General features: G+C 34.3%; 1 protein-coding gene across 1 annotated transcript; it reads right to left on the bottom strand.

Annotated features, from left to right (window-relative positions):
* Window positions 1–1,619: 1,619 nt before the first annotated feature.
* Window positions 1,620–24,676, bottom strand: SLC6A14 (solute carrier family 6 member 14). Its single transcript, XM_068533277.1, has 14 exons — window positions 24,550–24,676; window positions 23,436–23,601; window positions 19,526–19,657; window positions 17,878–18,039; window positions 16,937–17,075; window positions 15,653–15,785; window positions 13,924–14,064; window positions 8,939–9,167; window positions 6,994–7,119; window positions 5,672–5,790; window positions 5,024–5,123; window positions 4,667–4,776; window positions 2,471–2,638; window positions 1,620–1,766 (listed from the first exon to the last, which is right to left on the bottom strand). The coding sequence occupies exons 1-14, from the start codon at window positions 24,595–24,597 to the stop codon at window positions 1,620–1,622; spliced, it is 1,920 nt and encodes a 639-aa protein (XP_068389378.1). The 5' UTR covers window positions 24,598–24,676.

Genomic DNA, 24,676 nt, shown 5'->3' with positions numbered 1-24,676 from the left:
CCCCCTCCCCCCAAAATAAGTTACCAGTGTACATTAAAGAAACACCTTAATCCCTTACTCCTTTAAGCTTCAATCAAAAGGAAGAGGAAAAGGAATTTAAAATGTATAAGAAATTAAGGCTTAAAATTATTCTTTTATTCCTCATTTGACAAGAACAAAAAGCCAGTAGTAGTATATGAGGTTCTTAGACTTTTCTGAGTCACAGATCATTTTTGATATTCTGGTGAAAACTATGTACTCTCACCCTAGAAAAATGCATACACACATACACGTAGAAAAATATTACATGTAATTTCAGCTTCATACATTCTCTGAAGCCCAGGTTAAGAACCTTAAGAATAAATGAAAAGTTTCTTACGTAGTTAGGTAATGTTCACCATCCTAGGCTGTGATAGTAAACCAGTTGTCAGTGATATATAATCAATGTATAAATCTATTAGTGGATGGATCTAGAGACTGTCATACAGAGTGAAGTAAGTCAGAAAGAGAAAAACAAATATCGTATATTAACACATATATGTGGAACCTAGACACAGATGTGGAGGACAAACGTATGGACACCGAGGGGGGAAAGTGGTGGGGGTGGAGGTGGGATGAATTGGGAGACTGGGATTGACATGTATACACTAATATGTATAAAATGGATAACTAATAAGAACCTGCTGTATAAAAAATAAATAAAATAAAATTTAAAAAAAAAAGTGGATGGAGCACTTAGAACCCCCATGAGTTGTCAAGAAAAAATCTTTTAGTGATATAATATGTTTTCATTAGCTTTTGTAAGCAAACTGGGATATAGGACTTTCTAATTTGGCTGCCCTCATTCTTGACAAGTTTCACACGTTTATCTCCTGTAAGTATGTAAATAAGTTACCACCCATAAGTAGTAACTTATTCAGATAAGACAAAATCATTCTACTTGATCTATTAACTAGAAGTAATCAAAGCTTCTGGATTCCATTTTCTAGATTTATCAATTACTGGCCATAGGATCCTTAGTTTTCTGTCTTACTTCACTATTTGTAAATAAAGAATGTAACCACTAAGTTCACCTAGAAAAAGTGAGCCATGAATACATGAAATTTTTAGACATATGAACCAAAAGTATTAAGCTACAGTCATCATATTATATACACAGTCTATTTTTTTCATATATATGGCATTTCTAATTAAGTGAGGCTTTCAATTTTAACACTGTCTTTTAAATATATTGATTTATTTTCCCCAGCTTTATGGAAAGGAAGGATTATGTACTAAGAAAACGTAAGCAAGTGATATTTAAAACCTTGTATAATAGAAAATATAACTATTTTCTAAATAACCAGTTCAAAATAAAGCCTTCAATATATTAGAAAAATATTATTTTTAATATTTTATTGTGAAATAGAGGCAGCTATGTGTGTGTTAAGATAATCTTAAAAGAAATATAATAATCACATTGCTAAACATTAGTAGATTCACATTTTTATATTACATTCCTGCTTAAATGGGAAAAAAAGCTCATCATACTATTATGAACCTAGTATATACGTTTTTCTACTCAACATACAAATAAATAAAAATTTCCTCTATTCTAAAGTAATCACATTACACAACCACATATTTTTAAAAACTAGATCTCATTCTGGTTTTCTACTGCCACTAACAGTAGGTATTTCATGGTCAGTCTCTTTTTCACGATCTACCATGTTTTTATATCTTTCCCCACGATGTCTTTCCAGGTATGGCCCCCAGTTAGAAGCTGGTCTGCAGCAGCTTACAATGCGCTGAAAAGCAAAGAAAAAAAAATGAAAATTTTAGAGTGTTAAGTCTCCTTGCTAACCAAAATGAAATAAGAACCATAGAAAAGTAAAAAATGATCATCTAAATTCTTAATATACTGTCTACCAAAAACAGTGATACTCAAATGTAACCAATTGTTAATAGAATTGTATTAACTACAAAGCCAAAATAATTGAGTATGTAAATGATTTCAAAAGAAAGTGTTTCGTGAACCCATTCAAGCAACAATATCACTTCATACACTTTCACTGAATTCTCAGACATTTCTATCCTGGCCTTAGGGTGAGGGTTAAGTGAGGATCTAAACCAGTGTATGCCTGGGAAGTTTCAAGAACCAAAGAAAGGGTCAAACCATTGATCTAGATCCACAAAGCACTCACCTAGATCTTGAACCCAATCTGCCTGCTGAGCCTACCTTGTCATTGTCCTATTGAGATGTCATAATCAACTCCCCTAGGCCTCCATGGAAGAGGGATAACTCAGGGTCTAGACTGGGTTCAAGAAATTTACCAGAGTTTTCCCAGTTTTGACATGCTATTACAGTATCTATTATAACCACATGAAGTTTTAAAGGCGAAAATTATAGATATAAAGGAAAAAGGTCATTTGCTTTGTGTCATCTCAGTAGAACTCAGTACGGGTATAGATAACATAACTTTTAAAGTATAAATAATATTAACATGCTTACTTGAAGGATGGTTCCTTCAGCCTGAATTATTTTTATAATAGCCATAATTGGAATCCAAATAATGCAGAAAATAATCATACACCAGCCTATAGCAACTCCCCAGTCAGGGTATGGAATTTGGGCATACTCAGGTCTATGAAATTGTACCAATGACCAGATCAAGATTGCCTGTGAAAGTAAAATATGAAAAGAAAATGGTAAAGATTAAACTTTATTGCACTAATGATTTCATTTGCACTAAGTATTAGCAATTTGATTCCATTCCTTAGAAATAACTTATCAAAAGCAATTAAAATGAAAATACATTCAAGCCAACTAAGATAATCAGGTAACTAGCCAGAAGATAAAATACTAAATGAGCCAATCTAAATAACTTGTATTTGGCTCTGAATAGATTCTTCCAAAATTAGCACTTCCATATACTTATAAAAGATACAAATACTTGTACAACATGTATTTCAATAAAATACTGAAATACAACAACATGTATTTCACTTATAGTAGCATGGTTTTATTCTGTGCTATAAGCTAGCCAGCATATCAATTAACATTAATTAATTAATGAGAATGTAAAGTACACTTTAGTGAACATGCTTTGTACCTTGCTTAGCAGTTGTTTCTATTATTTTCCACTACACAGAGCACCCCTTACTCCACACCCAAAACACACACGCATTCACACATTGGTACATAATTACCAAAGTACCCTTCACTTTCTTACTGAGGAAAAAACAAGCTCAATATATGTTTGGGCAAAACAGTGACTCTTCAAGATGAAAACACTTTAAGGCCAAGTTTTTTAAAAAGTGTTTAAAAAAAAAACCTACTAGAATGTTGCAGCATTAAAACTAATTATTTAGAAATCTGTAAAGCAAGTAAAACAAAATGAGCAAAAACTAAAAAATCATCTAGTAGTTCCTCTAAATTTACCTGTCTTGAATTTTATAGATATTCAAGTTTAATTTTAGAATTAAATAGATTAATTTCTTTCATTTCATTACAGTAATTTAAGTTTACTTCACAATTACCATAATTTTACATATCTACAAAAGAATGGCTGAGGGATAGTGGAATCTAATATATATGACTTTATACAAAATAGATGATAATGTATATCATTTAATATCTAATACTTTTGCATTTTAAAGTAAATCCAGTTGTCAAACCTAGTAATCAGTGAGAATTAGCTGGCTAAAAAGTCTAGTTAGATCTTCTAAGTTGGTAAAGGGCTTATATTATTATGGAGACTTGTGGAGACTTGTCAAATAAGGAAAACAATATTTAGTGAAAATCATTTAGCAAGAATATGGAACATCCAAATATTTTATTTCAGCACACCCAGTTCCCAACTGCTCACTACTTGAACCTGACCTTATAATGTTAAAAACACCCTCTAAAACAAATTCTAGATCAAATTATGTAATGGCCTTTTCTAGGAAAACCTTTGAAGCATGGGGGCAGTGAGAACCAAAGCATCCTCTGTAAGGCTTTGCCACTGCCCCACCCCCACCATTATCTCTAGTCCATAGAATTCTCTGTCCCATTAAGTGTTTATTTTGGCATTCAGCCTTTTACTGTCCTGAGCTTTCATTTAAAGATATCATGTCCATATGTCATGTTTCTCCAAGAAGACATCTTTTGCTTTCCCTCAGCTCCTAGATAGCGCCAATTTTTAACATGAACTATTGCCTCTATTGACACACGTGAGTTTCTTTTAGTAATTTCAGATACTAAACACTTCCCATAAAAAAATATGCATTAACAACTGAGTGTTGTTTCTTAGCAATTAGTATATTTAGATTGAATTCCTTGAAGGCAGAGACTGGGTCTTAAGCAGAGAGGTTAAGAACATTGTAGATCGCTCAGCATATTTTTTAGGGAATGAGCAAATGACTGGTTTTTAAAAATTTATCCTATTGATAATTTTTAAGTATCTAGGACCTTTAAGTCTATAGGAGCCTGTTTATTTTCTCAAATGGTAACTGTTTAAGCCTATGGCCTCAAAAATAATACTACAAAGAAAGGCATTGTAATTTAGGCAACTTGGAGGCGCCAGTCATGAAGTAAAAGTTGAAAATCATTACTTTATGACATTAATTTGCCTTACTGTATTCAGTGTGAATAATTCAAGTTTACCTTAGAAGTGTTTAAATATATATATTATTGATACCAAATTCATGGCATGTTAATACTTACCGTTAAAAGGACAGGCGTAATGACAAACCAGCAAGCTCTCCACCATAGCCAGAATATCCACCTTTTTGCTCCAATCATCATTTCTATATCTTCAATGAATCTGTTGCCTCCTAAAAACAACAAAGAGTACATTCAGCCCTTATTTATACTTTCATTCATTAATCATTGTGGCCCCAAGTTATCTTTCCATGTCTAAACATTTTCCAATGAAGCATATATATACCTTTAACTACATTTTATTCATAATAAATTTTTGTCCAGTATATTATACTTAGCTATTACAGTAAACATAATGAGAAGGAATCAAACTAAGCCATTTTAGTAAAATGTGTAGATAATTCTATAGTCACTATTTACCATAAATCCAGATGATTCCCATTAGTTCCAGTATAGCTGCAATCAAAATGCCCCATCCAGCACAGAAGTGGTCAATCAGGTGAACCCAGTAAATTCCAGCCTACCAAAAAAAATCAGTTACTTTTAAGTATATTTTTAATTATTTCTATGACTGATGAGGTACTCAAATTGAATCTACTAATTTGATTTTAACATATGCTCCTTGGTTTCACCTCTGCCAAAATGCGAAAAGGAATGTTTTCAAATGTAAACACAAACGTGGCTTTAAATATCTCAAACAGGATGTACCTTTTATTCTATACTGAGTCACTGTTAAAAAATAAGCATTTGGAATAGTTGATTATCAAATGATATGCAGTGTTTGCTCTGTAGTAGCTGCCAAGAAATATAGCCTATGTTTTAAGTCTATAACTTTATTGTAATTGGGGAAATTGTCCACTATTGGGCTTTTTTCCCCCTCTGCAAAATATACTTACTATTGAAATTGTGTTATAATGGGGAAAAAATCTGGGCTAAAACTCAGAAAATCTTGATGCAAGTCAGACTTGGACTTGTCACTAAACATCCTCTTAAACCTTGGCTTCCTCATTTAGATTATAAAGTACATTCCGACTAATATTTTGTCTATGAAAAAATGCTGTAGTATACCTGAGTCACACAGATGAGGCCAAGGAGAAACAAAACCAAGCAGCAACACAAAGTTATGGGAGCCCTCATTTTCTTCATCACTTGGGGAAATAAATCTTGAATCGTTGTTGTAATCGTTTCTTCAGAAGGGAAAAAATGACATGTCAACTCATTTGCCAATAATTTTAATCACAGAAATCAACTTCTATTAATCAAATTTACAAATATGTGTTGAGAATATACGCTGGGCCCTACTTCTTACTTTTAAAAATCCACGGCGTCCTTTCTCTTGGCAGCGACCACTCATCAGTTCTGATAAAAATCAAATGCAGCTCTATTTGTTGTTTTTAGTCTATTTTATAAGGTTTTTCATTGGTAGCAATTATAAGGTAACAGGTTCCCGAGGGCTGAAGTAGTTTGAAAGAGGGTTATAGGGAAGGAAGAATTCTAGTAGAACTTTTAAATAAGGTGAATATTTGAATAAATGACATGGAGACAGAAAGGCCTTCTAGGTTTAAGAAATAAATGTGTTCGTGAAACAGGGTACTGGCTAAAAGTAGGATATATGAGTAAAAGGATTAAGAAACATATTCGAGATTTTTGGAGGGCTTTGAAAGTCAACTAGAGGAAGCTGAACTTTATCCTGTAAACTATTAAAATGGTTTATGTAAGAGCACGATATGATGAAATTCAGAATTTTTAGGTGTGTACCCTAGGGAAAATCCCTGTGTGTACACAGAACCATGTGCAAGAATAGTCATTGCAGCAGTGTGTGTAATTTTTAAAAATTGGAAATAATCCAAATGCCCATCATTATGGCAACAGATTGTGAATTAATTAGCGCTATATGTCTATGTATCAACATGGATTCATAATACATATAAAAAACAACTGTCAGAATGATATGTATGCTATGAAACTTCACATTTATGTGAAATTTTAAAAATTTATATGTTATTTATGGATACATATAAAATGTATACAAACATGGTCTGAATAACATACATAATCCATGGTGACGGTTGCTTCTAAGAAGGAAGAAATGTGAATTGTATTAGACAGAGAAACACAGGGGACTTCAAATTTATCTATAACAGTTTAGTTTTCTAAAAAATATCTGAAGCAAATATAAAATATTAATCTCTGCTCCCTTTGGGTGTCTGATACATGAGTACTTTGTATTTTTCCATATTTAAAACTTAAGTTAAAAAGAACTTTCAGAAAGATGATTCTGAGAGTAAAAGCTAGAGGGGGGCAACAAGGGTAAGAAAAGGATGTTTTTAAGTAGAGGAAACATGAGTAAAATATAAGAGGGATATGTTAACATTGGGAGTATTACTTACCAACGGAAGCAAACTGAGAGTCGAGACCCAAAGTCAAAAGCATGAAGAAAAATAATATGGACCAAAATGGCCCACCTGGGAGTTGAGCTAGAGCTTCTGGATAAGCAATGAATGCCAAATCAAAACCTAAGAAAAATGAATGGCATTTTAATTTAAAATTAGTTGCCAAGAAAATTCACATATTTGAACATTTTCAAAATAAGATACGAGAAAAATCTCATTTTAATTTGGCAACCCAATCCATAATATACATTCTTTAGCAACTGTTTCACTTTCACTTTTAAAAGTGTTTGACTGGGTTGTTCTACAATGTGATAATGTGAACATGTGACGTGAATTAAGCTAGTGAGATAAATTTTGTAAATGGTACATTTCTCACGTAAGAAATCTTAACTGTATCAATGATTTTGTTCAGCTGATTTTATTTATTTTTTAATTAATGAAGAACAATTGTCTTAAACTCCAGAAACCTAAATTAGGTCACGTTAGCCTAGAAATTCTAAAAAAATTACGCTATCAGGAAAGATATGTTCATGGAATTAACTTTTTAGTCTTTAACTCTCTTTCCAAATGTTTACCCAAAATCACTATATGTAGTGCCATTTAATTTATTTTTTTCACTGTACATTTCACAGCCGTGTAGTGCCATTTTATTTTTTTATTGAAGTATAGTTGATTTACAATATTATGTTAGTTTCAGATATACAGCATAGTGATTCAGTATTTTTTGCAGATTATACTCCATTATAGGTTATTACAAGGTAATGGGTGTAATTTTAGTGCCGTTTTAATTATTATATGGATACCTGCAAAATTGTATGTAATGAAACTATAAATTGAATCTTACTTTCTATTTGTTTTCTTTGGGTTTTTTTGACTTATTTTAAACATTTTATCAAGAAGGCACATTATTTTTTTTTTAAACAGCAGGTTCTTATTAGTCATCAATTTTATACACATCAGTGTATACATGTCAATCCCAATCGCCCAATTCATTCTATTTGATGTATGTTACCATTAGAGACGCTTTATAAAAAAATTTCAGTCATGTTATATGATACTTAGTTTTAAGTATTTTAAGTTTCTCCAACCTCCCAGAGGACTGACCTAGGAGTCAGGAGAATTAGCTTCTAGCCTAGGCTCTGTCACTTCCTAATGATTCGATTTTCTGCAAGACATAACATTTCTGTGCATCAATCCATTCCTCTGTAAATGAGGAGCTGGATACTAGATGATCTCCAAAGTCCTTTCTAGTCCTAACATTCTATTCTCATTCATCAATCTCTCCATCAAATGATACTAACCATAAATAGAAATTTAATAAGAAAGTCCTACTTAAAAGAGCCCTAGAATTCTGTTCCTGAGGGTCTTTAGGCAGATAATTAAGCATCCCTAGTTAATGTCTTTAAAGTTAGGAAGTTCACTAATCAGATTCCTTTAAAGCTGGACACAGCTGTATACTCAAAGTCAGTTGTGTTTCTATCTGTATGACATTCGTGCGTTTTAAAAATTCAGACTTAATAGTGTAATTTTACATGGATTAATTTTTATATATAGTCTCTCATATATTCATATATACATATTAACACACACGTATATATATGTATGTGTATATAGATATACATACACACAAATGAAGATAATGCATGTAAAGTGCGTAGCATGATGCCTGATACTTGCAATTGTGCAGTAAGTAGTTCATATTAAGGACTAAACACAATTTGGAAAAAATATTCTTAAACAAGTGTTCTGTAATGTACCATTGTTTCTCAGATCATCTAAGAATTATTAAATCATTAAAACAACCAAGTTATATAAGATGAAATGAGAAAGAAAACACAATACCCTAAATCTTGAGTGCTTTAATTGCTATAAAGATATATCAGTGTTTCTTAAATGAGCTATATTGAGTTCATCAAAGTTAATAATATATAGCATTACATACCTGATTTTACAACTTGAGAGACTTCCTTTCCAGATATATGAGCCATGTGTCCCAATATAGAAAAAATAGCAAATCCAGCGAACACACTAGTGAGGCAATTTGTCAAGCAAATTACAATGGCATCTGAGAAGCAGTTGTTGTTGAACTTATTGTAAGATGACAGAGCAACTAAACCACCCCAAGCCACTGACAAGGAATAAAATATCTGTGTGGCACCATCTTTCCAAACCTACAAGAGAAAATAATATTTAAAAACACACTCTTAATTTTTCATTTGTATAAAATATTTCATATATACAAATGAATAAATATTCATACAAGAACAAAATAAATACCCAAGTACCCACTACTCAGCTTAAGAAGTAAAATGTTACTAGTCTATTAAAGCCTCCCTGTGCCCCTTCCTGATCATATCACCCTTCCAACCTCAGTGGTAACTGCTATCCTGACTTCTGTGTTTATCATTTCTTCAATTTTCTTTATATTTTTACTAACCTAAACAATATGGCATTTAGCTTTACATGTTTCTGAGTTTGTAGAAAAGTTTTCTTAAAGCATGTAAACTTATACAACCTGCTTTTTCCATTCAGTAGTGTATGAGATTTTTCCACTATCAATTTGAACCATATGAAATTTCAATTTTGTAAGTCAAAAATGAAAGAATATAGGCAAATTCATATGGTTCAATTCAATGTATGTAGTTCTGAACATTTTTTTCCACTGCTGTATTGCCCCACTAAATATTGCCAAATTATGCTCCAAAGTAGTTTTATCACTTTGCACTCCCACCAGCTGGTATGAGAGTTCCCATTCCCCTACATCCTTGCCAACACTGGTCAGAATTTTTAATACTGTCCGAACTAGTGGCTGTGAAATGAGTTTTGATAACCCTAAGTACTTTATAAGGTTTAGCATGTTTTTATGTGTATATATTCCATAGTCTTTTCCTGTGAAATTCCTGTTCATATTTTTTGCCAATTTTTTGTTTGGGTTATTCGCCTTATTTGATCTCTAGGAATTCTTTATGTAGTTCGGATTCTAATCCTTTATCTGTTATATATGTTAATTTTTTTCTCCCAGTTTGTGGCTTATTTTTTTCACCTCTTAACATTGTGTCCTTTGATGAACCAAAGATTTTGTTTTAATGTAGCTGAAGGTATTCATCTTTGCTTTTATGTATTGTTCTTGATTTCTCTGACTTAAAAAAAGAATCCTTAGCCCAAGGTCATAAAGCTACTATCCTATATTTTCTTCTAAAAGGCTTAAAGTTTTGCTTATATCCTTAAGTTTTCAGTTCACCTGAAATTGATATTATGCATATTAAATTAGAAATCCCAACACATTGTTTTCTAAATGGAATATCAATGATCCGAAGATCATTGATATTATCAATTATGTCCAAAGATAATTGATATTTTCAATTATATCATTTGGATATCAATTATATCAATTGGATAGTCCATCCCTTTCCCACTGACCTGCATCCCCACCTCTGCCGCATATCAAGTTCCATGTGTTCATGAATCTGTTTCCGAGATTACTATTCTGTGCCACAGGTCTGTATGTCTATACCTAGGCTAACACCACATTATTTTTATACCTATAGCATTATAATATTGTTTCATATCTGGTAAGACAAGTCTTCCTCACTTCTTCAGAAACACCTTGCTTTTTTGCCTTTTCTCCTTTGCATAAATTTTAGAATAAATTTTCAAGCTCCACGGAAACTGTGCTGGGAATTTGATTGGAATTCTATTTACTCCACATATCAACTTGGGGACAATAAAAGGCAATTTTTGAAGAATGATGGTACATTTCGGCATCCCCTCAATCATCCATGTTTTGATTAGAGCCCCACGTGGCTGGCCTCATCTCTCCATCTAATTCGACCCCTTTATCATTCCCCCTTTCACAATTTACCCCTCCTATGTCTTTGCTAAAGGACAATAATAAATCTTAGAAACTAACCTAGGTAAATCCATTTTAATAGTAAAATTCTGTAGATATAACATTACCCCAAAGAAAAATCTAATTGTGAAGACTTCACATAATAGGGCTGGCATGTATGTAGGCAAAAGTGTGTTTTTAGTCCATCTGAAAACAGGACTGGTCAGTGGAAGGCAGGCCGTATAACATGGTGACTAACAGTTCTTGCTCTGGAGTCAAAAAGAATGAAGCCTAAATCCAGTGTGTCTCACTTTCATTGAATTTGATTTATTTAACATCTTCAAGCCTGTTTCATCATCTATAAAATGGAGATGATGATGATAATAATGATAGTAGTAATAATTATGTGTCCTAGGAAGGGTGTGAGAATTAAAGGAGATAACGTATGTAAAGCAATTAGTAGGATACTCAGTGATAGCTATTATTGTTTTTATGGAAAGGAAACATAAATTGCTACTCGGTTTCTTTTGTGGAAGTTAAAAACAATAATTTTCTCCTTGAAAGGTATGTAATCTATTTCCAATTTCAATTGAAATAAAGTTGTTAGGAGTGAAATAAATACTTACTAGGTCCTCAGAATACAGCTTGATGTTAGATTATTATTACATTTTATTTCTCACATGATTTTGTTATATATAAGTGAAATATATATATATAATATATATACTGGCAGGAAGCCAGTAGGAAGTAAAATGGATGGATAAATAGATGGATAGATAGACAGCTAGATCATGGTTATTTCACGTATATATAACAAAATCATGTGAGAAAAAAATGCTCTCTTATTTCTCAGGCAGTTGTACATATTAAGAAATGAACAACATGCTTATGTTGGTCTCTCAGCTGCTTTGACTTGATACATTATGTATGCATATGTGAGTGGGGGGAAGGAGGCTGGAGGTCGTGTGGCAGGTCTGGGTTGTGTAAGAATGCTACTGCATACCATGATGTACCTAGGCTGCAAATAAAAGTGAAATATAGTTCCAAACATAGTTATAACCTCTATATCTACCCATCTCATAGCTATATACAAGATGAATAGTTGAGTGATTAGGAAACCTTAATTCAAGATGCAAAAGCAGGCTATGTAAATTTAATTAAATGTGAATCTTCCTGGGTCTCAACTTCATCACTGTAAAATGACGGAGTTAGTAAAATAGTCACTGGAGACCCCTCTAGCTATAAATTTCTATGGTTCTCTACTGTCCTAGAGATATCAGTAGAGTTCAAATACTTAAAGAAAAGGAAAAAATATATACTTATGATTGCATGTTTAGAATATGGATTGGAGAGGAACAAAACACATCTAAGAAAAAATTCTCATTGCCAGCAAACCCAAAGAAGGCCTGAGGGTAGTGTTTGTGTTGGGGTGAGGAGGTAGGATGGTTAAACTGTATGTTTCATAAGGAGCTTTAGGCTTAGCTCTGATGTTTTAAAGACAATAGAGACACTGAAACACAGACCAGTATAAAATAGTCATATAAAATTTTCAGGATAGTTTCATGGAGCTATAAAGCCCAGGTGACCTGAGGCTTGTAAAAGCCACTTAAAGGAATATCAAAGGGGCTTTTCAACTGTGCTCCAAGTTATGAGGTTTAAAGAAAATGGAGGGTCCACTTCTTAGGGAAAATGTTGCATCTACAATAATATAGTATTATATAACAGCAATAATTAAAATACTTGTGTGCTCATATTTATATAACTGTTTACCATTTCAAAGAACATTAACATATTTTATCTTGTTTAATAACCTAACAGAGGGAAGATGATGAGTCCCAACTTCCATTTTATTTGTTTCTCATCTGTTACCCAAAATGGTCTAGTTGGAAAGAGATTGACAGACAAGGTTAAAAGATATGAGGCCCAAGGTAAATGAAGAAATCAACAGTGGCCTACGGACACATCAAACTATGTTGATCTCCAACACATAAACAATAAAAGTTCATAGATCTAAAATAATTTACGGTTTTATGGTTAATTATTGAGTGAAAATTATTTGGACACACAGAAGGTAACTGAAGGCCAGAGATTGACCTCTCAATTTTCAAAAAGGTAAAGGATGGATTTCCATGACTAAAAACTGATAAATTTGACTTGCTTACCAGAAATGTTCTACAACAAGTAATTAAATATCCGGATTGTGAGTATTTAGAAAGTCACAATTGCTGGAAATTAGCATGAGTTCCACAAAGAATACCATAGCAAACTAAAACTAATATCCATTTTGGCTAACACTACTAATATGGTAGATATTATAGTGTTTCTTGATTTTAATGTAATATCGTGGGGTTTTACCTGACCAGAAGCTTAATGTGTTCCAAGAATGTGACATGACTACTAAAAAAGTGGAAGTGTTATTAGCCTGTATCAATGGAAGCATAGTATATAGAGTACACTTACTGACAATGCTGTCTGCAGTCAAAATTGTAAAAGATTTTATGTACCTATGATACACACAGCCATTGTCTGGAGATGGACTAATATTAAAAGGGGTTACCAATTCATATTCATGGCACATATTTATGTGTCTGGTACAAGTAACAGTTTTGTTTATGGAATGCTTCATCCATTTCAAATTTATGTTTTAACTTCATAATATTAACTTTTGATATTAACTTTTGAAGACAATTAAAATTTATATTAGACCATTAAACCATCAGCTATAATCTTTAAATCTACTACGAGTTTCTCTGATAAGTCACATAGCCCTAGTCATCAATTTGTGGGTATTCATGCATGAAATATTCTTTTTCAGATTAATAAGCCCCAAATCCTTTTGGTCAAATAGAATCAGTTTGAATAAAATGACTTTGAAAATCCTATTGCTAAAAATGATTGCCTCACTTCCAATAAGAGAGCATTAGTGTCATGTTAACTAGTTAAATCAGACATCCTAGGGGACGGAAACACTACTAAACTTAAACACATGTTCTTTTGCAAGCTACTATATATTATGACACTCAATGGCAATCAGAGATTTTCAATATTGGCTTTTACATTTTACCTCCTCAGATAATTTGAAATCCAAATTGTCTTACCTCAGCTTCCCTAAGTTTTGTAAAATTTGACTGTGCTCCAATATAGTATGAAATGCCTTTTGATGCACCATCCAGAGTTGCCCCTCGGATCAGCAGGATGAGCAAGACAACATAGGGGAAAATAGCTGTAAAATACACCACCTACCAAGAAGAACAACCAAAAGTTCATGTTATTGTTCTAAATCATGGTGTATAATTATGTACAAATAAAGTTATTAGCCAGTTGAAATTAGTAAAATAAAGTATCAAAGATTTCATTAGGTTATTAATGTCTGATAATACTAATACCAATGTTGGCATAATTTGCTCTTTCTGTTCTCACCACTCTCAAATGATCCACTTTCAAACCACTCTGATGTATGAAGCAATATTTACCAGGTTTGTGTTGTAAATACACAATACATTAGCAATGGTAACTTGGAATCTAGATCGAGTGCTTTCCTAAATGTATCCTAATAAATGTCTGAGGGGACTGAATAGCACCTCTTGGTAAATTACTGCATTGATGTGGGAAGGGAAATGATTTTAAACCCTGCAATGATACTCAATCCCCAAGGAGAAGGAAAATCTCCTAGTAGGTGTCCAAATCCCATGAAAGTTGATTAAGTGAATACTGGACACTTGCTATTATTATCCTTAAAGCTACCATTAAGAGAGTTTGATAGCACACATATATACGTGTGAACTGCTTGTGTCCTAGATAATACATGGTTCCAGATGAGCAGACTGCCTTTGAGGCTGGCTTTTCATTAATGTGGATGATTTCTTTGGTCCATAGATGTCCTATGTTTGATAATATGCCCAAGGAGATGATTTAAACAAGTCATCCGGAGACCAATAAAAATTAATTGCGTGGGTAAATGGCTTTTAATGGATTCTTTCAATATTAACATCAAAAAGGAACCAAACGTTTCAAAAATGTGCAATTGCAACATTATTTTGGAAAGTTTCCACTGACTTTGTGATGTTCACTGTATTTTTGTGATCTAGCAGCATGTCTCATTACAATGTAACATTAATTGACTGTGCTAGATATTGTACCAGAACACAAAGATAGTATCCACAGTTATTCCTGTCCTCTGTCTTTAAGGAAATTTCAGTCTAGTGGTTACAAACACATACACATTTACTTTTCTGAGTACTGTACAACTGTTCACAGAGAACATTTCATATTGTTCTCCGAAATTGCCACAATGCTCTCTGAAAGTTTAAAAAATAAAACAATGAAGTGGGAAATGTTTTTCAGAAGAGGACTCTGCTGAGACAAGGTTCTGAGTCAATTTTGGCAAGCTTTAAGAGAACAATGGTATAGTTTTTTTCCTTCTCTCTCTAACAAGGGGAATCCTGACACTGTTAACCTATATAACATATATAACAAGGATCTAAACTTTCCAAACCAAACATTGCAATATATAATTCCATTCAAGATGCTTCTTTATTATAGTAGGACAGAAATACTCCCAAGCCTCAGAATGCTGTATCAGCTAGAAGGACCCAAGTTTAGAGAAATTGCACAAATCTAGTACTAATTTTTGCTTGTTTTGTTTTCTTTTTAATAATAGCAGTGTTCTTATGTATTTTCTTAGAGCAAGACTGCCTACTTAGAAAGCTTTTCACACATTTGAATGTTCCCATCATAGAAAAAACATGCATTTGGTACTACCTGGCATTGAACTACAATGAAATGGGAAAACAGCTACATCGCTGTCTAATGTGTTTTCTAAATTACCTTCCCAGAAGACTTGATTCCTTTAAATAGTGCTGTTCCAACTATGAGCCAAGCCAGAAGAAGACAAAGTGCTAAATACCACACAATGACTCCAGTCTCATCCAATCCGCTTGACCGTTGGAGCGCCACTTTACTGAAAACACATAAGCCCTTTGATGAACACACAAGCACTTGTCTTAATACATTGAATTTTTTAATATCTTTCATCCAGGGAGAAGCTTCATGAGTATTTTATTAATACATCAATGTTGTATGAGCCTTTTATTGATACAATTGTATGGAGGGGCAAAAATAGTTCAGTGAAAAATTAGGCTCTGAACTTTCTGGTCAACTGCAGCCAATCCAAAATTCCAAACCCCAGAATAAAAGATCCACTCATTCCTTTAGCTATGATTTTCCCCTAATATTTCAAAGCTCCTGTATGGAAAGAAATTAACCTTACATCAGATTATTTCATTTTACTCATTACGGTATTTTTTTCTCAAGTTCAAATGATGGAGAAAACATTTAAATTGTATTAAATATTTTCTTATTCATCATACTTGTAGTTACCAAACCTAAATGGTCCCATTACTTATACCTTTTTCAAAGGTATAATTCCATGATTTCCACTAGGGACATATATGGATCTAGGATTTTAATTCTTAGCTTGATATTTGGAACATTTCAAGGTCCAAATTTTAAAAGGGTCACACAGAGCAACAACATGGAGCTGAGGAAGAGCTCATTACAGCAATAGTCAAAGAAGTTATGTAAGGGTAAAGGGTAGGTATACAGTAAGGAGATTAAAGAGAGATCACTTAAAATTAATAAAAGCAAATATAACCCCAAACATCTATTTTTACCATATAATGACAATTATAAGCAAAATGGATAATGAAGAATCGCAGCCTTAAATAGCAATTTTGCCCCCAATATTACTCATCACCCAACTGTTTATCATTAGAACTTGCTCATTATAGTCTAAAAGTTGCATATTTTTCCTTCAAAGCAATGCCCTAGCTTCTAGCTAATAAGCACTGTATAAATCATCACTGACAACATTGTGCCCATTTAATAACTAACTTATAAATGACAATCTGTTAACTATGAGCTAATTTTGCAGGCTACTACTACTCACACAGGCTAGGTAAACATTTGAGTCAAACGAAGTATAATTTGCTCTGACTCCCTCGTGCTTTTTTTTCTACTTATATGAGTTAAGAAAAGAGCTGATCAATATTTTATTGTTATAAAAATTTTTAATAACATCCGTTTAAGATGTAGATAATTTACTGTACTCACTTCCAATATTGTTCACTGGGAAGCTGCCCTGGCTGATAAACTTCACTTCCATTGATGCAGGTAAAATTGTTGGCGTCTACCCAGCTTTTATTCACTTGGAAGATTTCACCTAGCTTTATACTCACATTACAATGTGTCACTAAAAATTAGAAAAAAGAATACATACACAGACACATACTTAGTTTTAGAAGAGTACTTACCTGGAAAAAAAAAAGTTTTAATGATGAAATATTTAAAGTACTGTCTAAATTGTTACTTGGTGAAGGTGGAGTAGAAATCTTACAAATGGAAAAAGCCATGCACATTCAGCATCTTAAATCCTCTCTACTACTAAGCTGGGGGTGAGCATGAAAATATCTGCCTTTTTAAATTGTGGTTATATTTATAGTAAAAACAGCTATAGAGTAATAATCATTTCAGTTTGGATTTAGTGCTCTAAGGACCTTTTCATATGTGGACTTATTTAACCTATATAGATAAATGACACCTTTAAATTCCTAAGAAGTGTTAAATCTCTATCACTTTATCCTCCAATATACACAGGCAATCCCAGTGGTAATAGTCTACAATATTGATACTACATTATCCCAAAGATTAGCAACACTCAACCATCAACTGAAACACTACTACTATCATAAATAGTGCTTTTCTCTCTTACCACTTTCCCATTTTCTTCCTTTTCTTGATGCCCACAACTTAGGCCTGCAAGAAGTACTCCAAGTAGTGGTTTAGCCTTGCTGGGTGCCCTCAGTAATTAACATACGGCATTAATCAATTTTCAGGTTATACATGCTTTATTCTGCTTTTATCAATAACCTATGGCTCACTTAAAATTGAACCTAAATTGGTTAGAAAATGATTTAACCCTTTAATCTTCTTAGAAAATATAAAAGAATGATGCAGAGTTAATAATACTTTTTGAATAAATAAATGAATTTTACCTATAGGCGATCTGCTACAGGTTTTATCTGCCCAATAAGAACAATTTTGCCATGGTAGTTCACGTTGAAAAGAAGCAAACATGTAGTAAAGACTATAGGCAATTATGACATTATAATAGATGGTCACAAAAATGGATATCAGGACCATTGTAATCCCCACACCTGGAAAAGAGAACAATTAAAATAAAAAACAAGTGAAATTTGTTTTCCTAATTCATAAAGCTGCGTTTCAATTTCCACAAAATCTCTTTTAAAATGAGAAAACTGTTTCAATGTTTTCTCTCTCTTTTTTTTTTTTTTTCTTTTTTTGTTGGGGGGAGGCAGTACTACTGTCTGAGTAGCTTTCTTCTCAAAATTATTTTGATGATTGACTTTCTGAGACAGTTTTTTAGTTGATCAGAAAAAGGTACTAAGATCAAAGACCTGTATTAAGCCATCGAATTCACATAAGGGAAAACCATGTTCATTATTCTTTCTTATTAAGTCTGTAAATTCTGGTCAGAGTGGATACTATTAAAAAAAAAAAACTATTCAAAGCTCATATCCTATCGACTCGCTGACCAATACTTCCCTCTTCGTCTATAAACCAACATTTTTTTTTAACATCTTTATTATAATTGCTTTACAGTAGTGTATTAGTTTCTGCTTTATAATAAAGTGAATCAGCTATACATATACATATATCCCCATATCCCCTCCCTCTTGTGTCTCCCTCCCACCCTCCCTATCCCACCCCTCTAGGTGGTCACAAAGCACCAAGCTGATCTCCCTGTGTGATGCGGCTGCTTCCCACTAGCTAGCTCTTTTACGTAAACTGGGACGAAGTGAGAGAGTGACACGGACATATATAAACCAACATTTTGACAAGTAGAAGATAAATCCTCTGAATGAATGTCCTAAAAGGAGAGTGTACAGCATTTCTACAAGTGCATGTAAAGAAAATTCAATAACTCAGTAACAGTCCAAACTTAAACTTCTGAAATTTCTTTAACTCAGTAGTTTCAAAATACAGCAAGCATACTGAATGTAACTCCTATGTTAAGACTAGCTTTTGAGGTAGCTTCCTTAATATTCCAGCACTATATTCTATTCACCTCGCTATAAATATATTTTTGATGTTACACTGAAGCCTTTACAAGTAGTTTTCAGCAGCTAGCACATACCAAAATGATATCTAATCTTCAAACAGAAAGGCTGTTGGATGTTTAATAACAATCAAAGCATTTAAAAAAAAACGTTCCTAGTGTCCTATTCCATTAGGAGCATCCAAGAAAAAATCGTGACCTGCCCTTCAACTTTTCTGAATGAGGCATTGTAAAAGATATGCAAAAGCAAGAAGACAAAGACCACATATGAAGCAGGAAAAAAGCCAGAGCCATAAAGTTAACGCACAAGACTGTTTGCCAAGAGAATTCAAAAGGTGAAAACAGGAAAATAATGACACCTTTACAACTCTCTCATATCCTTCTTAACCCCTACCATATCTGCAGCCCAAGATAAAGAGAAATATAAATTAACATTTGATTTCTACATTCGACAGTGTCAAATAGTCAGAAAAGCAACGTATGCCCTTTTGCCTTCAATATGAGGACAGCTATATGCAGGAATAGACCAATAAGCACAATAAGGAAAACATTTTAATACCAACCTTGAAACAATGGTAGAATCCTCCAAACTGAAACTGGACCTAAGCTAGCAAATTGTCCCAGTGAGCACTCTAGGAAGAACAAAGGTAAGCCAGCCAGTGCTAGCATAATCGCATAAGGTATCAAGAAGGCACCTAGAAAACACAAAAAAAGAAGCAAAGCACTATTATATGCCCAAATCTTGATGGCACTTTGACAACTAGCACAACATTTTGAAAGCATTCTGATATAGTGGAGTCAGAGAGTACTGGGTTTAGGCTCCAAATTTACTACTGTCTGTGAGAAAATAGTTGATTCTCTAAATCTTGGATTCCTCATCCATGAAATGGGGATGCTAGTATTACCTAATGAGGTCGTTGTGATTATTAAAAACAAAAGCCCGTAAAAAGCAATCCAGAGAAGTTGAATGATCACAGGCTTTGGAGCCAGATAGCCCTAGCTTTATATCCTGGCTCCATCATATACCAGTTATGTGACCTGGGGCAGTTCACCTAACGTCTTAACCTTGGGTTCCTCATAAATGGGAAGAGCAACGCCAGCTCATCAGTCTGTGGTAAGGGTTAAATCACAGAGCCTATGTGAAAACACTTGGCGAAATGGGCAGGCACATAGTATATTTTCAAAGTTAAGTTCCCTCCTTTCTCCTTAAAAAATAAACAGTTTTTAAGACTTAGGGTTCAAATGTTAAATGCGGTTCAAAGTGGAAGTTACTGCAGCTAAGTTCAGTATTCTCCAAATAGTCATAAGGGTCTTCACTCAACGTTAATAAGAAACATTATTTTTGGTAGAAGAATCTGAACAATAGAGATGCATTCAGAATTAACTTTCAATTTCATAAGGACTAATTCTCCTACATTTAGATTATTCAGGCCCATTTTTGGTTTTTGTTTTAAACCTCTTATTATTTTACTTTTTTTCTGCCCGCTTTTAGGGCATAATACTATTCATTAGAACTATGAGCAGATGTTTGGTAGAGGCAGGGACAGAATAGTAAGCTTATTGTTCAATATTCTAGAAGTCTTAACAAAGTTTAATAAGAAAATGTGGAGATAAGTGAATAAAAATAGGCTTTGGATTATGTACATTTCATTTAGCCATGTTACATTTTTTTCCTCATATATTTTTCCCATTATGATACTATAACATCATACCTGGGAATTACATTTTTCTAACCCTAAAAATATATTCTACTAAAAATGGGAGACAATCGGGCTTCCCTGGTGGCACAGTGGTTAAGAATCCGCCTGCCAGTGCAGGGGACACAGGTTCGAGCCCTGGTCCGGGAAGATCCTACATGCCGTGGAGCAACTAAGCCTGTGTGCTGCACCTACTGAGCCTGCGCTCTAGAGCCCGCAAGCCACAACTACCGAGCCTGTGTGCCACAACTACTGAGCCCGCATGCCACAACTACTGAAGCCTGCACGCCTAGAGCCCGTGCTCCGCAACAAAGAGAAGCCACCGCAATGAGAAGCCCACGCACCACGACGAAGAGTAGCCCCTGCTCGCCGCCGCAACTAGAGAAAGCCCGAGCACAGCAACGAAGACCCAACACAGCCAAAAATTAATTAATTAATTAATTTAAAAAAATTAGGAGACAATAAAGTACTTGTTACATACAAGTCACTAGTCACCAGAACATAGGGACAAATATGTTTTTATAGATGTTGCAATGTACATACCATCATTACTATGACTAATAGAAGTTTAATTCCTACCAATGATAAATATGAAGAAAAAGTAATATAAAATATCCCTATTTAAACACAGCAATAAGCAATGCTTTGCTAGCCCGGTGTAACTAGGTTTTTAGACACACGCGAAAAAGGATTTTCCTCAATGCTGTATAAAGCTTTTCACCCATTATATTATTCCATTATTAATAACAACCATAACTGGTAAATTATCAGTCCAATATAGTGGTCACCAATTGTTAGTCCTGCTGACCTAGACCCTAAGGTAGTATGATACTTCTCTTTCATAAACTGTTAAAAAGCTTCTACAGATAAAAATGACTCCAGATTTTAACAAGTCTTTCAAGCCTGACCATAATTTTAAATCTAATCTATTAACATTTGACAAATTTGAATTTCATGTTCCTCTTTTACCCTTGGGTAAAAGAGAAAGAAGCAATTGAGAGACACTAGATCATCCATTACCCAAATGATGTGATCTTTAAAAACTGAGAGCCAATATGATATATTAATTTTTAGAGGAAGTGGTGAAAGAGGTAATAGCATACAATAAATAATGCCATTTTATTTCGGCTAAGTTTAAGAATTCTCTAGTAAATCTAGTTTAATATAGTTCCTGGAAATTTATAGTAAGTACTGGGCCTATGTATGATGTCAACTCACAGGGAATTTCCTATTCTAAACTTGAACATAAGAAGCTGGAAAGGAACCTGAATGCTTCTCTCCACTACACGGACCTTAGGACATAGACACCAAAAAGATTGTGATTCCTGAGTCATCTTCCAGCTCAAATTTATACCAAACCCATGGTTAAACAATGTACGCTCTAGAAAGGGTAACTTATGTCACCAACACTTAAGGTGTTTGATAAACAGAGCCCCTTTCTTAACTCTCTGAAGGCCAGTATGAATGTTTAATATAACCAGTTAATAAGAAATATAAGATTGAAATATCACCACACAAAATCCTATTGTACCAAGAAGAATACTTATAGTGGCATCGTTTCACTGGTATCCAATTATGAAATATAAAGGGATGTCACCCCTACACTTCTAACAGAACCTGTATACAAGCAAATAAAATATGGTAAGTGAAAAGTGGTTTCAACATTACTAGAAGATTGTGCAATTCATTTTGTTTCCTTTTGTGTGTCACTTCAGACTTATTATTATTTTTTTATTCTCTAATAACATCAAATATCAAGTCATTGCTTCCCTAACTGGTTCCCAAACTTTTTTTACAGTTTTTTTTTTTTTTTTTTTTTTTAACTTTGTGTTTATTTATTTATGGCTGTGTTGGGTCTTCGTTTCTGTGCAAGGGCTTTCTCTAGTTGCAGCAAGAGGGGGCCACTCTTAATCGCAGTGCGCAGGCCTCTCATTATCGCGGCCTCTCTTGTTGTGGAGCACAGGCTCCAGATGCGCAGGCTCAGTAATTGTGGCTCACGGGCCTAGCTGCTCCGCGGCACGTGGGATCTTCCCAGACCAGGGCTCGAACCCGTGTCCCCTGCATTGGCAGGCAGACTCCCAACCACTGCGCCACCAGGGAAGCCCCCAGACTTATTTTTTTCTCCTTGTTCTAATGGAGTCTTCCTTAGCGATCTATGAGGTATAAACCGTATTATGTTGCAGAAATTAAACACCTAGCCTTGATCTACATTCTATCGCATTTTCAAAGGACCTTCTACATGGTCAATCCAATTTGAAATACATGTAACTGAATATTGCAGCTTAAAGTACAAAACCTTTAATTACTTTTTAATCAACTCCTTCCACACTTAAATTTCCAAAATGTAATGCCTTATTTTATTTAAGCAAACAATTTATTTGAGCTTCTTATGGGAATGAGAATTCCCTGCCTTTTGCTTAGATTCAGCTATAAATTAGGCAAAACACAACTTGAGTGTGAACAGATTATCATAGGAAGGTGTAAATTAAGAAGACTAAGTCATAGTTGAAGATGACATGGGATTTCAGATCAGAAGCTCAGAAGTGCTAAATATACAACTTTTATCAAGTTTATATCTGAACATCTTGTGAAGCCAGCTTTCCAATGTGAGCTAGAAACTCATAGTCTAATAATAAAACGCAGTATGCTCATTTCCCATCCTCCCACTAACCCATATTATCATATACCTTTCCTCAGTTGTTAAAATATCCTCAGAGGCCATAAAACACCGCACTTAAAACTGAAGAGGAAATAAATTGGGGTGGGGGGGAAATACCTCCGCCATTGTTGTAGGTCAAATATGGGAATCTCCACACATTCCCCAATCCCACTGCATATCCAACCATAGATAAAAGGTAATCCGATTTTTTGGACCAGTTACCACGGTCCGGATTCTCATCATTTTCACCAATATGGAAATTCTCAGATGAAGCCGTCACTTTCTAGAAAAGGGAAAATATCAACAGCTTTTTTTTTTTTTACTATTAAAAATTCCACAGACGCATAATTTCACAAATCCACAGAGTGACAGTGAGACAGAGACAGAGAGAGATTGAGAGAATGAACCCTGAAAACCATAGCCAAGGAGGACACTTTCCAAGGCTGGGGAGATTTCTGAGGATGGCTGCTTTTACTTTACAACGTTTATCCCATGAAATGAAAAAAGCTCTGTAGGTGGATATTTTTACAACTTCTTCGGGTTAGATCATCCAAATTTTGGTGGAAAGGGTACATGTGGCACCCAGCATGAAGGGCAAATGAAGGTGGGAAAATAAAATTTCAAATACAAAAGTCTTAAAGATGAATTAGGTAAAATCAACGCTCTTGAAATCGGAGGAGATATTTGAGAAAAAGGATGAAATATAGTTTCTACTAAAAAAAAAATTCATAGACTCTTTTTCATACTGGCTGGTAGTTTTGATGTTTGGAGTTGTCGGGGAAGTTTAACTTCTCTCCATATCTTGGAGAGTAAAATCAGTGCTTTTCTGAAAGCCACAAAATAATATTCGGAGACAAATTCTCCTGTCCCACCAGGTGGAGCAGTGCTCGCTCCACTTCAGAGGACAGGGGAGAGTTCCTCAGGTCAGATAAGGACAGTACTTTCCTCATTTCCCTCCCGCATATGGACACAGTCTGGAGAGGGACAGAATACACAAGGTGGTGGGCACACCCGAGGCAGAGGATGAGGTGACCCTAAGTCTTCTAGCCACCAGAGTAAGAACTGTTCTATGTTTCCTCTACTCTATGGGGACATCTTGGGCACACATGAAGGCAGTTGAACAGAAATGTGGAAAACGGAACAGTTGCAGAGAGCAAAATCTAAGACTTGCCTCCCCTTAAGTTTTCCCTTCCCAAGCCCTCCGCACGTCCCATAGCTCCCAGACTCCTACCTCCTTCCCTCTGCACTTGAAGAAGCTCGGGCACTTCAACTTGTCCATGGTTCACTGGCTCCCTGGGCTGCTCTGCCTGTCTCGCAGTCTGGCGGAGCTTGACTGGTGGCAGGTGCACACTCTCCCG

The sequence above is a fragment of the Eschrichtius robustus genome, chromosome X, assembly GCF_028021215.1.
Source record: "Eschrichtius robustus isolate mEscRob2 chromosome X, mEscRob2.pri, whole genome shotgun sequence".
Taxonomy (NCBI): domain Eukaryota; kingdom Metazoa; phylum Chordata; class Mammalia; order Artiodactyla; family Eschrichtiidae; genus Eschrichtius; species Eschrichtius robustus.
Note: the sequence above shows the minus strand (reverse complement) of the source record. Positions and strands in the feature narration are given on the sequence as shown.

Excerpts from the sequence above, each read along its gene's own strand:
- SLC6A14 (XM_068533277.1), bottom strand. The coding sequence starts at position 24,597 with ATGGACAAGTTGAAGTGCCCGAGCTTCTTCAAGTGCAGAGGGAAGGAG. Across the intron at positions 23,602-24,549 it reads TCAAGTGCAGAGGGAAGGAG|AAAGTGACGGCTTCATCTGA; the intron begins GTAGGAGTCTGG and ends TCCCTTTTCTAG. Across the intron at positions 17,076-17,877 it reads CTGTAGCAGATCGCCTATAG|TGACACATTGTAATGTGAGT; the intron begins GTAAAATTCATT and ends TCTAATTTTTAG.